Raw genomic sequence first — 14,077 nt, 5'->3', positions numbered from 1 at the left:
ACAATCTGACCATTAGCCATTCACCGAGTTGGCCAACATCGCGCGCGCATGCCAGTCATCCACTGGTTTATGACGCAAGAATCTCCTCTGTATCTTGGATTGCGCGGGACCAATAGGATGCATGGGATCCACTGGTGGCTGGCACGGATGAGGACATCGACAAAGAGAAGCTTGTGAATGCACCCTCTCTGGCTTCCTCAGAGCCAGTCGTCAGCCCGGGTGCATGAGATTTGCGCAACCGCGCAGCTTCAGATTAGTTGCCCGCGGATGGGTATCGACAGTTTCTGCGGGACTGCCCGCCGTAGAACCAGAATGATAAGTCATAGATCACAAACCAACGACGAATGACAGGACATGGGACGGCCGCCGCAACGTGCACCCTCCTCGGTGCGGAGTGGCTTTGGCTGGGGTTAACGGATCTTGAACCGAACCCTGAGTTCATGAAAATTCAATCGCCGCGCTCCTTCTCGATTGAAAGCAAGGTAGAAGTTAGATGGTCGATAATTGAGCTTTGATAATAGCCTTGGCTGCATGCAGATGTAGATGATATCAAATGCGACCCTGAAGTCAAGCAAAGAAGGCGGCCAAGATGGTAACATGATAGCAGGAACGTGGCGCCGGCAGGATGGTCGGATGGTCGCAAACTCAATTGACCAAGAGCTGTAAAGGTCACATCATCACAGGAGAGGATTTGAATCATCCCACCTCGCCCGCCGTCTGATCGCAACCACAGCTGTAGGCTGTTAGCCTACGTAAGACCCCGACGAGTTTGCTGTTTCTTAAAGTTTCACGCTCAGACAGAATACAACGGTCTCTCAAAGAAGGAAAGAGCAAGAGTAGAAAAGCAGAAATAAAACCTCAGCACTCAGGTAACAGACAACCATGAGAAAAACTTGTTTTGCGTCAGACGTTTGGATCGCCTGCAGGGTTTCTCCAAGTCTTGTTTGAAACAACAAGAAGTCCAAGTTACAACCTCGTCGAAGTGTCGCAATTGACTGATCAATCTTGGAAGTTGTCTCTTGCTGCGAACGTCGATGTCATCAGTGGCGCCAACGGAAATCTTGGCACGTCTTGAGGTCCACCAATGTGGCTATCCGCAATCTGTGGCTTGAAATAATAATAGCATCGTATTCATTTCCGGAGGCGGGTTTCCTGCACCCTGCTAATTATGGCCTGCGCCGAACCTGATGAACCTCTCGCCTGCACGCATGCCCGCAGCTATGCTCATTGACATTTATTAAAATAGATGAAAATTGAGAAAGAGAGGGGGGAGACAAGAGCGTAGCTGCAACTTTTGGGGCAGTCCCTCGCCCGTAAATCCATCGCCTTGGAAACCGTGGATGGACTGACTGTCGTTCTTATTGACGGAAAGGTTTCCATGACAGGAGCGGACAAAAACACAAGGATCCCATGGTTCTGAGTCCAGACCAACAAGCTCAAAGAAACCCACTCCATGGGATGCCGACGCCTACCTCGAACAGGTAACCTGCGCCGCGGATCGGGATAGTGGGACTTGCCAGCTCACGTTGGCTGGTAGCTGGCTATGTGCGTGGGTTCTATCGAGAAGACTCTGCTGCTGAGGTACGTAAGGCTCTGGGTCCCTCGTCGGTGTTTATGCCATCGGAACGTAGAGGCATTTTTCAAGCTCAAGTCCAAGCCATAAGCCATGTGGTGCGGCAATTGCAGATGGGCTTCGCATGCAATACATGCTCACTACTTAAGTACAGCAAATGTGTAGGTGTGTGAGGCACGTGATTACTCACAACTTCTGAGACCAGTGTCTCCCGTTATGGTTGTTTGCTGTTTCCACACTGTTTACCGGCCACCTGAATTATATCCAGCGTAGATATGTTTCACCATGTTGCAATCGTATAGAGTATCTTCCATCGTGGGCCTCTTACCACTGGCACTATAATGGTGTAACAAGCCCCAAGTGGTCGATGCTCCCAATGCCCTTTTACGGCAATATGCGACTGGAACAATGCGATGGGAGGTTCGCACCGGGCACATGATTACATACGGTGTTAGGCGGTGTTGCCTGTGGTCCCGGGTGGACCAACATCGTGACCCTGCCTCCCCAGCTTGGGATCATGTGTACCTAAGCATGAAGGCATGGTAAGCATGAGAGCAACGGCCGGCGGACGGACGGAGTCGCATCCCGGCTGGCTCTCTGCCCCATTTGCTCGCGAATCCCTGCAGAAGATGGGTGACATGGAAGGGATAAAGAAAGAAATCTCAGCCAGCAAGTGACGCTATGCCTTAAACAAGCAAAGCGCAGAGGAAAGGACGGGACTCCAGCAGGCCAGTGCCGTGGCACAGGGTCGTCGAAGGATTTCTGGACGGTGACCGTCTTTCTGACCGACCAGGAGAATAGGGGAATGCAGCTTGCTTGGCTTGGTAGGTGCTCGCCCCATGGCCTGAGGAGGCAGGGAGGTTGAATGAACAGCAGCGGTTGATGCAAGGCTATCTGAGCAGAAGCAAATAGAAGTTTACGAAAAGCCTTGTTCACTTGGCGCCCACCCCCAGGATATAATTTCGCTCTACCGCGAAAATCAAGCCCCCATGTTCGCATAGTCGCATTTTCTACCGCCCTTTTGGGCACTTGGAGCACCTTGATGCACCAAACGGCTTGCAACTTCATTTCTTCCCTGGTCGACGGAAGCGTCCCGGCGGCTGGGTAGAATAATTGGATTTCACGACTAGTAGGGCGCTCTGGAGTACAGTACAAGTGCACACTAGCGTATAGCCAGTCTCGTTCGTGGGCGTGGGCGAGTGCGGAAAAGGCCCCAATTGAGTTTTTGCCGTCTTTCTGCCCAAATGCTATACCCAAACGCTAATAGGCTATTTGTACTTGCTGGAGAAGAAGAGCAGAGAGGAAGAAGAAGAAGAAGAAGAAGAAGAAGAAGAAGAAGAAGTTCAAGACAGAAGCTCTGACAGAGCCACTAACACAATCGCCGGCGACGTAGTAGGTTAGTGGCATGGGACGAGCAAGCTATCCATACATCTGTAGGTCGTAAGCATAGAAGAGCCCGATTCTCTGTTAGTAATTGATTCTAACTTTTCAATGTTCTTACCGAGCTCTGCCCGGGTGCCTTTTACTTTTTACGACCGACGTAGGAGAAGCTAGAAGAGTAGAGAAAAAGCAGAGTCACGAACAGACCCCCCCGACGAACGAGTCAGGGAGCCCACCCGCCACACAGGCCACCCGTGCTGCCAAATGCTGCTTGGGTGCGCAGCATTGGGAACTAAGGAACTGCCATCCCACCTCTCGTCCACCACGAGCCACCCAGACCAACGGGGAGCGACCCTGCGACTGGCCCGGGAAACTTTTGTACCTGGCCTGCTCCTGGGTACATGGATTGTTCAATTGCATTTCTTTTGCGTGCTGGGTGCTCCATCCCATGCCGACACGTTCCCAAGCGACCGAACTACACTTACTAACACTTACTAGGCGGCTAGACAGACGCTTGGGTTCTTTGGGGGTGCTTTTTTCTTTTCTGCACGTCTACTTCTTACTACGGTATCGGGTGGCGGGTGGATAGACCCGACAGGTCAAGTTTCTTAATTAAGATGCATGGCTCTTCTGCCACGGCACTGTAGTAGTAAGAAGAGTAAGGATGCCGTCCAGTACATACCGGACAGGACAGTACAGTATGGATGGCTTAGCCGTTCTCAAAGTGGAAGCTTGGAAAACGAGAGACGTCCACACCCGCACATACCTACATCCATTGCACACCCCAGTATGTACATAGCCCAAAGTATGTACTTACCTCTTTGGGTCCCGTCCATCCCAGTCTATGTACATAACAAGCATCGCAAGCATCCATGGCATGGCAGAAGAAAGTAGCAGCAGAGGAGAAAGCAGCCCACACCATAGACCATGGACCATGGCTCCCCACCCCATCCCATCCCATCCCATAGCCATGTCCATACCCATACCCATACCCAACCCATACCCATACCCATCCATATTCATACCCATACCCATAGATAGACGAGGGCGCAAGCAACCCTTTTCACCCCCCCATTCCCCTTCTCGTCCTCCCCTCGCATGTACTACCCAACATTCATATTCGCTGTCAACCACAATCTTTTCGACACTGATCGTTCACCAGCATCCTGCAGTAACCATAATACATATACCGCTGCAAGACCGCGTTTACATTCGCTATTGGCCTCGGTTTTGTTGCCATCCCATCCTCCCATGCACAGTAGCAGTACCAGTAACCTACCCTGGAACCACCACTGGCCGTTTACAACGTGACCGCACCCTGGAGCTTCTTCAACCACTCGTCTGGATTGGAGCACCTCGACCCGAATTGATTGGCCCAGACCGATTCTTTGCGGAGGAAACAACACACCATTTTTCCTTGACCTCTCTTTTCCTCTGGAAGCGCGCGCCCAACGAACTACCCCACAGGCTACCGGCTCTACATACAGATTTCCTGTATTGACCATAGCTACCTAACCTACAGTTCAGGCTCGGTACACGTGGACTGGACGGGTGCAACCGACTGCGCGACGATAGGGCACAGATATTGCTGTCCACGTATGTACTGGCGGTGACCGGTTACTTGTTCAAACGGGGGTGCATTGGTCAGAGGAAGCGGCAGGCGCCAAGCGACTGGCTGGAGCATCAGACCAGACAGACAGGCAGACAGCAGCAGCTCTCTGTCTCATCATCGAAAGAACGCAGCAGCAAGCGGCTATCGTTCATTATAAGGATGCCGACGTGACCTCGTGCATTCTGGGGAAGAACAATTACAAGCTTACACTACCGAAACCAACACTACCAAGACTTTCCCCAAGCGAGGTTAGGGAAAAAGAAACCGAGAGAGGCAGGGAACATCACTCGCCCCAAAACAAAAACTGACGTATCTCGCCCAACCTTCTCCCCCACCCTCCCCGGCCCGCGCAAATAAAAACAAAACGTCGACACATTCCCTGTCACGACGCCATCGACCAACAACCCTGGCCTTCATTCTTTGCCTTTGCTTAACCCGCAACCCAGCAGCAGACACAAAGTGTCGGGCGTCGCATCTGCCTGTGCTGCATCCTAATTCAACAACAACAACAACAACAACAAAAACAACACGCATATACTAGAAATGGCGTCCAAGCTGCGACCGTTGCAGCTACCACTCCTAGTCGAGCGCCAAAAGCTGGAAGATGCGCAAGATGCGCAATTCGACCTCGACGATGACCACTACTATATGACGTCCGTCGCCGCAGAAGCCCTCTCGCCCGACGTCTCCACGCCCGCGACCCCCAACTTCTCGCGTGGTCATCTCCGCTGCTCCAGCTCCAGTTCCTCCTTCGATCTCTCCACCCCGGCCACGTCTGAAGGCCCCTCATCTCCGACTCAGCTTTCGCAAAAAGCTGGTACTGGCAAATGGGCCCTTCCCGACGTCCAGGAAGAACCTTTGGAGCCTCGTTTCCCCGACTGTGATGATTGTGACGACTGTGACTCTTACTACAACTCGGACGACTGTGCTTCGGATCACTTCGATCTGTACAACTGTCTCTGTAAGTCATGCGATTGGCCGGCACTTTTTACTATGGTCACTAACACTTATGCGCAGGTGACGAGCCATGCATTCACCAAGACACAGATCTGGTCCAGAGTGCCACTGATATCATGTACGCGCCTCCTGGTAGCTTCGACTATGATATTGGTTTTCTCAGTGACAGCGACTTCAACTCTACCCTCCGGGTCTCGAAGAAGCGCCAAAGCGGCTCCGAGTCCCCGTTCAGTGGCTTGAGTCAACGCCTCGGTTCACGATTCCCACCTCTTACGCGTTGGAAGTCGAAGAGGAAGGCGAGCGCTACTCAATCGCCTGTATCCGACTTTGGCTTTGATCAGCGCTCTGTCTTCTCTAGAGCCGTGTCTAGAGCCGCGTCCGCATCCAGCCGGTCTTCGTCACTGTCGACCACTGGCCGGTTCCCACGTGATCGCTCGCAAGACCTTGGTCTTCCCTCGACCCCGGCTCTCTCTTTCTACGAGAGCAGCGAAAGCGTCACACTCCGTTCTTCGATGGATGCTGAGAAGCTCAATAGCATCGCCCCTGAGATTGAGCGGCACCGCGCTCTTGCAACGACACCTTTGTTGCCGCCTTATATGAATGATGGTCCAACAAGTGCTCCCTCGCCTATGGATTCGCCTACCGTTGTCTCTTCGCCGCTTATGGAACCCCAGTCGCCTCTTAGCAGGACTCCTTCGCTCTGCTCCAAGCCCTCGTACTCATCCTTCCACAGAATTGCAGCATCGGCAGAGCTACCACATATCCCTGCGCCCGATGCTTGGTCAGACCGCCTGGGACACGCAAATTTTACAATCGAGCCTCAACCCTACAAGCCCTATATGCTCACCCTCGACTCTCTGCATCAGTTGAAGGCCGACTGGGACGCTGCTCGTGTCAACTACACCAAGCACTTGGCACGCACGGGTGAGCACTACGGCACTACCTCGAAGACGTACGCCATGACCGAAGAGAAGTGGGCCGAGGTGGATGCGGCCTGGCGGCTAGAGCTTGACGAGCTCGCTGACGCCGTCGTCTCCACTGGTGCTGCATCTGCTCTGTCCAACTACGACCGGGCGATCCTCACGACACTGCCGCGAATGGACGCCGAGGGCAAGTTCCCAGACCGAGGCGACGAGGACATCGTTGGGCCCATGGTCCGCGACGAGGTCATGATTCCAAGCGCCGATTACACCGACAGACGGTCTCAGAGCTTCTGGCGAAACCTGGCTGGCCGGGTACTCAAAAAATAATAAGCCGCACCGACCGACCGGCTACGACTACGACACGACGACTTTCGTCATTCACGTTCATTACGATAATGATCTATTTTTGATTTTAATCCTGATTTTGATGCACAAGATACCCAAATGCGTCACACCTTACGCTCTCTACGCTGGGGCCGCGCCCCTCACTTCTGCGCCCCCTTTTTGGGGCCAGACGATTATTGTTTATTTATTCAATGCTCAATGTTTAGAGTCTAATCCGTATGAGGCTTCGAGAGTCTCGCTGCACATACGACCACGGATACACGCTTGCATTTCTTAGCGACTGCTCAGGTGTTGGACGGGTACATAGAAATGAAAGCCGAAATCGGCGGTCATATCCGAGGCAGGATGCGACTTAGACCTGGGAACCCTCATACACTTTGTTCGGAAAGCGTTAGCAATTCACGCCTATTAAAAGTTTTTGGGAAATAGGCATTTTTACGGAGCTGGATGGGAATACCTATTTCGAGGCGCCTTGGGATATTGCTTGGGAGAAAACACATGTGCAATAGCTGTTTGTTTATTGTACAGTAGCCCGCTCGGGGCGAGAGGATGAGATGGGATGCGGTGAAATAGGGGATGAGCGAACGGTGGAGGACGACACGCTGTTGCGTCAAAACATTTGACTACAGCCTCCGGCCTGCTGAGAGAAATCCACCTCAGGAGGCGTCGAGGAGATAGTAAGATAGATACTACATACCTTCCGACTTGCTTCGGCATCTGTCGTGAGAGGAAATCAAACAAAGTTAAATCACATAGCCGGTTACGATGCCCTTGCCTTGAAGTGAACTAACTGTTGGCTTGATCCCATCCCATGATATATCATATAGCAAGCTATCACTTATAGGTAGTCTATATTGTTCACAGCCCACCACCTTGAGAAGACAGTTGGACTCCTACTCCCACCTCTTTGATCTTGAGTCACTTGACGATAGCGTTGATAGCGCCGAGCGTCCGCCTCCATCTCGACCGGATACGGAGTGCTGCCAAAGAGGCGCAATCGCAGCGCAATGTCGCAAACGGCTAGAGGCTGACACGAGGACTTGTCACCGTCTGATGCAGCGTCTTTTGCCTTGCAAGCTTTACGCTAATGCTCCCTCGTGGTTGGTGACCGCTATGAGGGGAGTGGCGGTGAGAAGAGAGAGGACCTGGCTGGGGCTGGGGCGCAATGAGCTGTTCTGGCACTATACTCTATACTACTAGCCACACGTTCTGGACGGTAGTATTGCCGGCCATGGGCCCCGCAGCAATGCATTGGTCGTTCTGTATGGCTTCTATAGTAGAGCAAAAGAAGACTAGCTGGCTCACTAGAGACATGTGTGTGTATACAGGTATGTGCTCATGTGGATACATGGTTGGGGGCTGCTTTCTCATTGACAACACCATGCAATGGGCTGATTGATAGCTGATGATGATGGATACTATGTAGTTACTACTACGGGTACTCCGTACTGGCTGGTACTGGGTCTATACTACCTGTACATCATCTTGAGGTTCGGCGTCCTCCCGAACCCCGAGGTGATGGGCGGCGCATCCTGATCTGCCGTCCAGTCCCACGCCGGCGCAGTGAAGACGTCGCGGGCGAACTGGTCTGCGCCCATGGCGTGCTCGAACCTCAGCCGGGGATCACCGGCGACGGCGCGCGTGAAGCGGAAAGTACCCTGCGGCGCCGGACCGCCGCCGTCATCGCCGCTACCAAGCTCGAACTCCTTCCTCTTCCTCTCCTCCGAGTGGGGAGAGAACCAGGCCGCCTGGGCCGTCTGGGATTGGTGCTTGTTGCTAGCCTGTTGCCGGTGCTGCTGCCTCCAGGCCCCGCGGGCGACGGGGACGGAGTTGGCCGACAGAAGAGCTTGGACAAACTCAAGGACGGGCAGGATGCGGGTGCGCAGGCCGCAGTTCTTATGATTGCTATCAATCTGGTAGCTTGGCACTTGCTTGAGGGCGGCCAGGATGCTCTCGATCGGCATCAAGGACGTGTCAGCGATACGGTCCAGAGAGCCTGGGGAGAAGTCGACCAGGAACAGCAGGTTCTTGTTCACGAAAAACCTGAACATTTCGCCCAGATGGTACGAGTCGCACGCTTGGCTCGAGTCGTAGCCGAGCTTGCACTGCCGCGTGCGTGACGAGTACAGGGCCAGGAAGTGGCGTGGGATGGAGGCGAGCGTGTTCAGGATGCACTCACGCCGATATTGCAACTCCTCTATCGTTGTCATACGTTAGTAATTCATACATATACTTCTCCGAATCTACCCCTGTAGATCGGCTTGGGTTGAGAGGTTTGGAGAAGCAAAGTGAAAAAAAAAGAAAGAACAAAAAAGAACCTAGTCCGGTTGAAACTCACGTTCTAGCTCATCCTGCAAGTACCACCAACTTTCCTCCTCCTCGGCAGCTTCGTTTGGGTCAGGAAAAGCCGTCCACTTGCGCGAGCCATTCATGATGAGCTCACGAGTCGCCGCCAGAAACCTGGGAGGCTGGTCCAGCAGGTACGATATCAGGATCTTCTGACGCAGGACGCCCTCCGTGGGGCGACTCATCTTAGGGGTCTCCTCCGAAGCCGAGGACGGCTGCTTTCGCTGCGTGAGCGGCCACTTGTACTTGAGTCCCCCGGCCAACTTCAGCGATTTGGCCACGGGCTCGGCGCAGTCGAAGCGATCGGCGAGGACCGCGAGGCTGGCGACAAAGTCCAACGTGACGCCGGGCGCCGCATTAGCAGCCGCCGCCACCGTCTTCGCCTTGGTGGTGGGAGTGGCATTGGCGGCATTGGCCGTAGTAGCAGCAGCAGCAGCAGCGGCCGCGGCATTGGCAGCCGCGGCGGTAGCCGTTTCCTTTCCATGCAGGATCCGCAGCAAGTCGGCGAAGACCTTGTCGCGGTGCGCATAGTGCGTGGCCTCGTCATCATCGACGACCTGGATCCAGGGGAGATCGCCGACGTCGGCGTCGGCGGGCTTCACGTTCCGGAGCGTCAGGGCCTCGAGCGCCGCCGTGATAGTCTTGGCTTCCTGGAAGCGCATGTCGCTGAGAAGCCTATCAAAGTAGTTGGACTGCCGCCGCAGCACGTTGGCCTCGACGCGAAACCCCAGGCGCACTCTGCTCTTCGGAGGGGGCGGTGGCCCGCCTGATCCGCCAGTGGACGACGACTGATTCCTGCCGATGGCGGCGGCTGCTTTCGATGACGCCTGGCGTGCGGCCGTAATGGTGGCTTTCGAATTCTCAAAAGTCACGTCCAAAATGAGATCTCCTGTTTTCGCGATGTCCACCACTTCAGGCAGCAGCAGTTGAGCCGCCGCTCCTGCGGTCTGTGGAGATGGTTCGGTTGCGGAATCCCCGTCTGCAGATACGGTAGGCCCGTCCATCTTCTGGCCTGTCCCCAGTATGCGGAAGTCCCTTCAGAACAGCGAGATTTCGGGGCGGCATCAGCGCAGAGATGGCGTCCAGTGGCGGGTTGTGGTCCCGAGGGGCGGCGGCAGAATGACGTCTTACCCGCAAGTCCTGTAAGATTTCGCAGGTCGTCCAGTCCGGTTGGCAATCAAAAGCGTGCACCCCTGTGTGAAACACGAGATAGAGAGGGCTTGCTTTATCTCAGGTGAGGCGTCTCCGGTCAGTGGCTATTCATCACATGGCAGATTTCCATTGTTCGATTGCGGGATGGAAGAAGATTGCAAGATTCGGGGGCCTGCCGTGCTGGTGGTCGGCGGCAGAAGAATCTCCACTAATTTGGTCGGTGGATTTAGCGGGGCATTCACTAACAGAGGGAAAATCGCTTTTTATTGCATGACATGATCTCCAGGGCAAGGGCCTTGCATAGGCGGAAAAGAAAACAACGAGTTTCGAATTCCTCTCTGTCCTTGAAACCAGACATAGGACTGAGAGTATATACATCACCGTGAAAGCTGCATCTTAAGATGACGACTCCATAGTCACGCTGCTATATATATCTTTCAAATGTGTGCCCTATCGTCACCTTCCCGCCGCCGAAGCCGATGTCGTGACCGTCTGGACCGGCGCTCCCGCCGCTTTGTTGTCAGACCCTGACCCTTCTCCAGCACTAAGACCCCCCGGCCATCGTCGTGACTGCTGGTCCGGACGGCGGTGCTGACTGTACCCGGGTCAGGCGCGAGACCGTACCAGGCGACGACGGCGACACCTAGGATGCCTGCGACGCAACTGAAGACGAGGGCGACGATGCCACGAGCAGTGAAGCTGTAATTTGGAATTAGCCAATGTTTTCAACGAAATTGTATTTGAGAACGAAATGAATATGATAAAGATGGAGGAGAATGGCGGGGCCCATGAGTTGATTGTTGAACTTACCCAGCTGGGAGCGGATCCGGAGACCGGTTCTGGCCGTCTAGGTTGAGCAAGTCGGCCGTGTTTCCGGCGGCATTGCCGGAGACAGGAACGTGGCCGGCAGCACATACGTCCAGGTGATCCTGCGGCAGCTTGATGGTCTCTTGCAGCTGCTTTGGGGACTCGATGAAGGTCGCAATGAGACCCGAGGCCACGTGCCACTCGAGATGGCAATGGAAGAGCCAGACTCCTACTCGAGGATTGACTGGTTAGCGGACTGGGCTCTACCGGAATAAAAAAGGGAGAGTGCTTAAGAACCTACCAGCGTTGTCGGCCTTGAAGCGGAGGACCATGTTCCCATTGGGCTCCAGCGCCAAGGTGTCGCGTCGCATGGGGATCTTGGGGTAGTCGGTCATGGTCGCGTTGGCGTCATCGAAGGTCCCCTCGTCGGCTGCGGAGCGGTGGATCGCCTGGAACTGGTGGCCGTGCAGGTGGAAGGGGTGGCGACCCGAGTCGAGGTTGTTGACGACGATCTGGACGATCTGGTCCTTCTGTAGGACGTGCGAGTTGGTGAACTCGCCGTATACGGTGGCATCGTTGGCCAGCTCACCTGCAGTCAGGGCCGTGTACAGGGTCGGCACCTTGGGCGCAGTGTAGGTAATGTTGTTAAAGAATGCGCTATTGCGGATCAGATAAAAACCTACATAGTGGTTCAGGTCATTACTTACTAGTTGGCGCCGTCACCGAGGTTATCCATGATAACGTCGAATTGAATGACTTGGTCGGGCTCTCCAAGCAACGTCTGATTGTCGAATGGAACTAGATTCATGTCATCGAATGCGTCGAAATCGCCCTCGAGCACAGCTGGTTCGGGGAATGGCTTGGCGTCATCGTACACCAGCCAGCCCGTCACGTTCCAGTTGAGATCGTCGGGGATCGCATCGAACAGGCTCTGCATTATCATTCATTAGCTGTGGGTTGCACCTGGGGGTATTGACATCAGCTGTGACCTACGGTATCCATGCTTCCGGAGAAGGCGTAGTTGGCTCCCGTCTCATTCTTGGTCGTCAACAGGAAGCTGTAGCGCTGAGCCGCCGAAAGGTAGATCATTTCCGCCTCGGCGGGCTGGGTGTAGACGCCGTCGACCTCGACGATGGTCATGTTGTGGCCCTCGAACCAGACGTACTGGCCGGCAAAGGCGCCAATGTTGACCATGCGGACCAAGTACGTCTTGCCGGGCCGAACGGGCAGCTTGATATTCTGCGTCTCGTTGAATAGGGCGTTGTTGGGGACGGGCTCGGCGCCCGTGGGGTTTCCCTTGGAGATGAAGGCCGGGAGCAGGTCGTGGATCTGGTCGTGATACCAGTCCGATACCGACAGGACTAGCTCCTCATCGTACTGACCCAAGAAGGGAGATGCAGGATCGTGTACAATCATGGGCCCACGCAGGCCGTCGGGATACTGGCCACGGGTATGCGAGTGGTACCAGTACGTGCCAGGCTGATCGACGGTGAAGTCGTAGGTCAGCTTGTGGCCCGGGGGGATGTCGCATTGGGAGACCTGCGGGGGCCCGTCCATGTGGGTGGTGCCGTTCTGGAAGAGGCCGTGGAAATGCAGTGACGTGGACTGGTTCCCCAGCGAGTTGGTGAGGTGGATGACGACACGGTCGCCGACGTTGCACACGATCTGGGGGATGGGCCACTGGCCGTTGATGCCGATGGTGGGCCGGTCAAAGGCGCCATCCGGGTTGGCTGTGACCCAACCGACGTCGAAATCATAGGTCACCGTCGCAGCTTCCGACAGGGTCGTCAGTGCCGATAGCCAGGCCGCCGAGGCGAGGAGTAGGCTCTTCCTGAAGGCCATGGTAGGTGGTGAGGATAGTGGTCTGGTCCGCCGGTGCAGTCAGTCTCGCTCAGGCAGGCGGAAGGGAGGATTGTTTGGAAGTTAAGAATGAAAGTATGCTTGCATGCATATCACTGAATGACCGGACGGGGTTACCCACACACGCACACACGCACACACGCATACCACCCACTAGTCCGGTGTAATGTCATGATGGCTGGGCCCCTTCTCGCATTATCAATCCCATCTCTCCCGCCCTAAGCGAGGCAACCCGAGGTCGGATCAGACCAGGCCGTCATTGCCCCGAAGTGGCAATGCCCGTTTCGTCTTTCCTTCCTCGAGGTCTGGAAAAATTATCTTATCAATCAGCAAGACGAGCAGGGATGATGCAGGAGGGTTCACGCTAGTGTTTTTACCGCCTGTCTAGTTGTTTATCTGATCCGAGCGAGGAGAGGGGCAGGACCGGGCGGGGCCGCCATCGCGACCTTCTGACTGGCTTCTCTTCCTAGTCTTCCTCCCACCAGCCACCACCAGGCTCCAGATGGGTTGATTCTGGTTCGATCTGTAATTGGGCATGTGTCCGACTAGTGTCGAGCTGAACCTTTGAACCGGAACAGCTTCACGATGCATCGTCCCATTCTCCACGCGATGCTTTCCGTCTCGTACTGCCTGTGGACCCTGGAAAGTGCCATTACATTGATCGGCAGCGCACTAGCAAGCTAAGCTCATGTACGAAAAGGCTTGGAAAAAGCTTGACACGGGTCGGGGTCGAGGCCTGGCCAAACGAAGAAGAGAATAACAGGTCGGTTGTTGCGCGAATTCATCCAACCATTTCCCCCTCCATTGGGCCTCAAAATCGAGACCAGGGTCACGAAAAGAAAAACTTGTCATCGCCCCGGCCCTCTCGTAGACGACGGCGCTTCCTCCAGAAAGAGCCTTAACCCATCCGCAACCGGAGAGTGTAACGTTAGCCAACGCGACGGTTCGTTTCCAGACATTCGATACAAGCCCTCGCTTGGCCCCCGCCCCACCCCCTCGCATTATCTGATCCCAGCTGGCTAATCTGATCGGCAGATAATCAACTGCTCACCACCCACCCCCTCCCTCGTCATATCATATATGTGAACTTTCTGCTCCCTCAAAACAGACTGGTCTTGCCCA

At 54.7% G+C, this 14,077-nt stretch overlaps 3 protein-coding genes across 3 annotated transcripts; 1 reads left to right on the top strand and 2 right to left on the bottom strand.

Moving 5' to 3' along the window:
- Positions 1-5,108: 5,108 nt before the first annotated feature.
- Positions 5,109-6,772, top strand: PG998_009546 (only proline and serine are matching in the corresponding protein; the record flags this gene model as incomplete). The annotated part of the gene is made up of 2 exons (XM_066876362.1): positions 5,109-5,526; positions 5,583-6,772. The coding sequence occupies 2 exons, from the start codon at positions 5,109-5,111 to the stop codon at positions 6,770-6,772; spliced, it is 1,608 nt and encodes a 535-aa protein (XP_066728518.1).
- A 1,487-nt stretch (positions 6,773-8,259) lies between these two features.
- On the bottom strand, positions 8,260-10,140 carry PG998_009545 (uncharacterized protein; the record flags this gene model as incomplete). Its single annotated transcript, XM_066876361.1, has 2 exons — positions 8,260-8,987; positions 9,129-10,140. The coding sequence occupies 2 exons, from the start codon at positions 10,138-10,140 to the stop codon at positions 8,260-8,262; spliced, it is 1,740 nt and encodes a 579-aa protein (XP_066728517.1).
- A 585-nt stretch (positions 10,141-10,725) lies between these two features.
- On the bottom strand, positions 10,726-12,937 carry PG998_009544 (multicopper oxidase; the record flags this gene model as incomplete). Its single annotated transcript, XM_066876360.1, has 5 exons — positions 10,726-10,987; positions 11,099-11,324; positions 11,397-11,752; positions 11,803-12,026; positions 12,089-12,937. The coding sequence occupies 5 exons, from the start codon at positions 12,935-12,937 to the stop codon at positions 10,726-10,728; spliced, it is 1,917 nt and encodes a 638-aa protein (XP_066728516.1).
- Positions 12,938-14,077: the final 1,140 nt, after the last annotated feature.

This window comes from Apiospora kogelbergensis (assembly GCF_038363985.1).
Source record: "Apiospora kogelbergensis strain CBS 113332 chromosome Unknown utg000006l_segment0_segment0, whole genome shotgun sequence".
Classification (NCBI taxonomy): Eukaryota; Fungi; Ascomycota; class Sordariomycetes; order Amphisphaeriales; family Apiosporaceae; genus Apiospora; species Apiospora kogelbergensis.
Note: the sequence above shows the minus strand (reverse complement) of the source record. Positions and strands in the feature narration are given on the sequence as shown.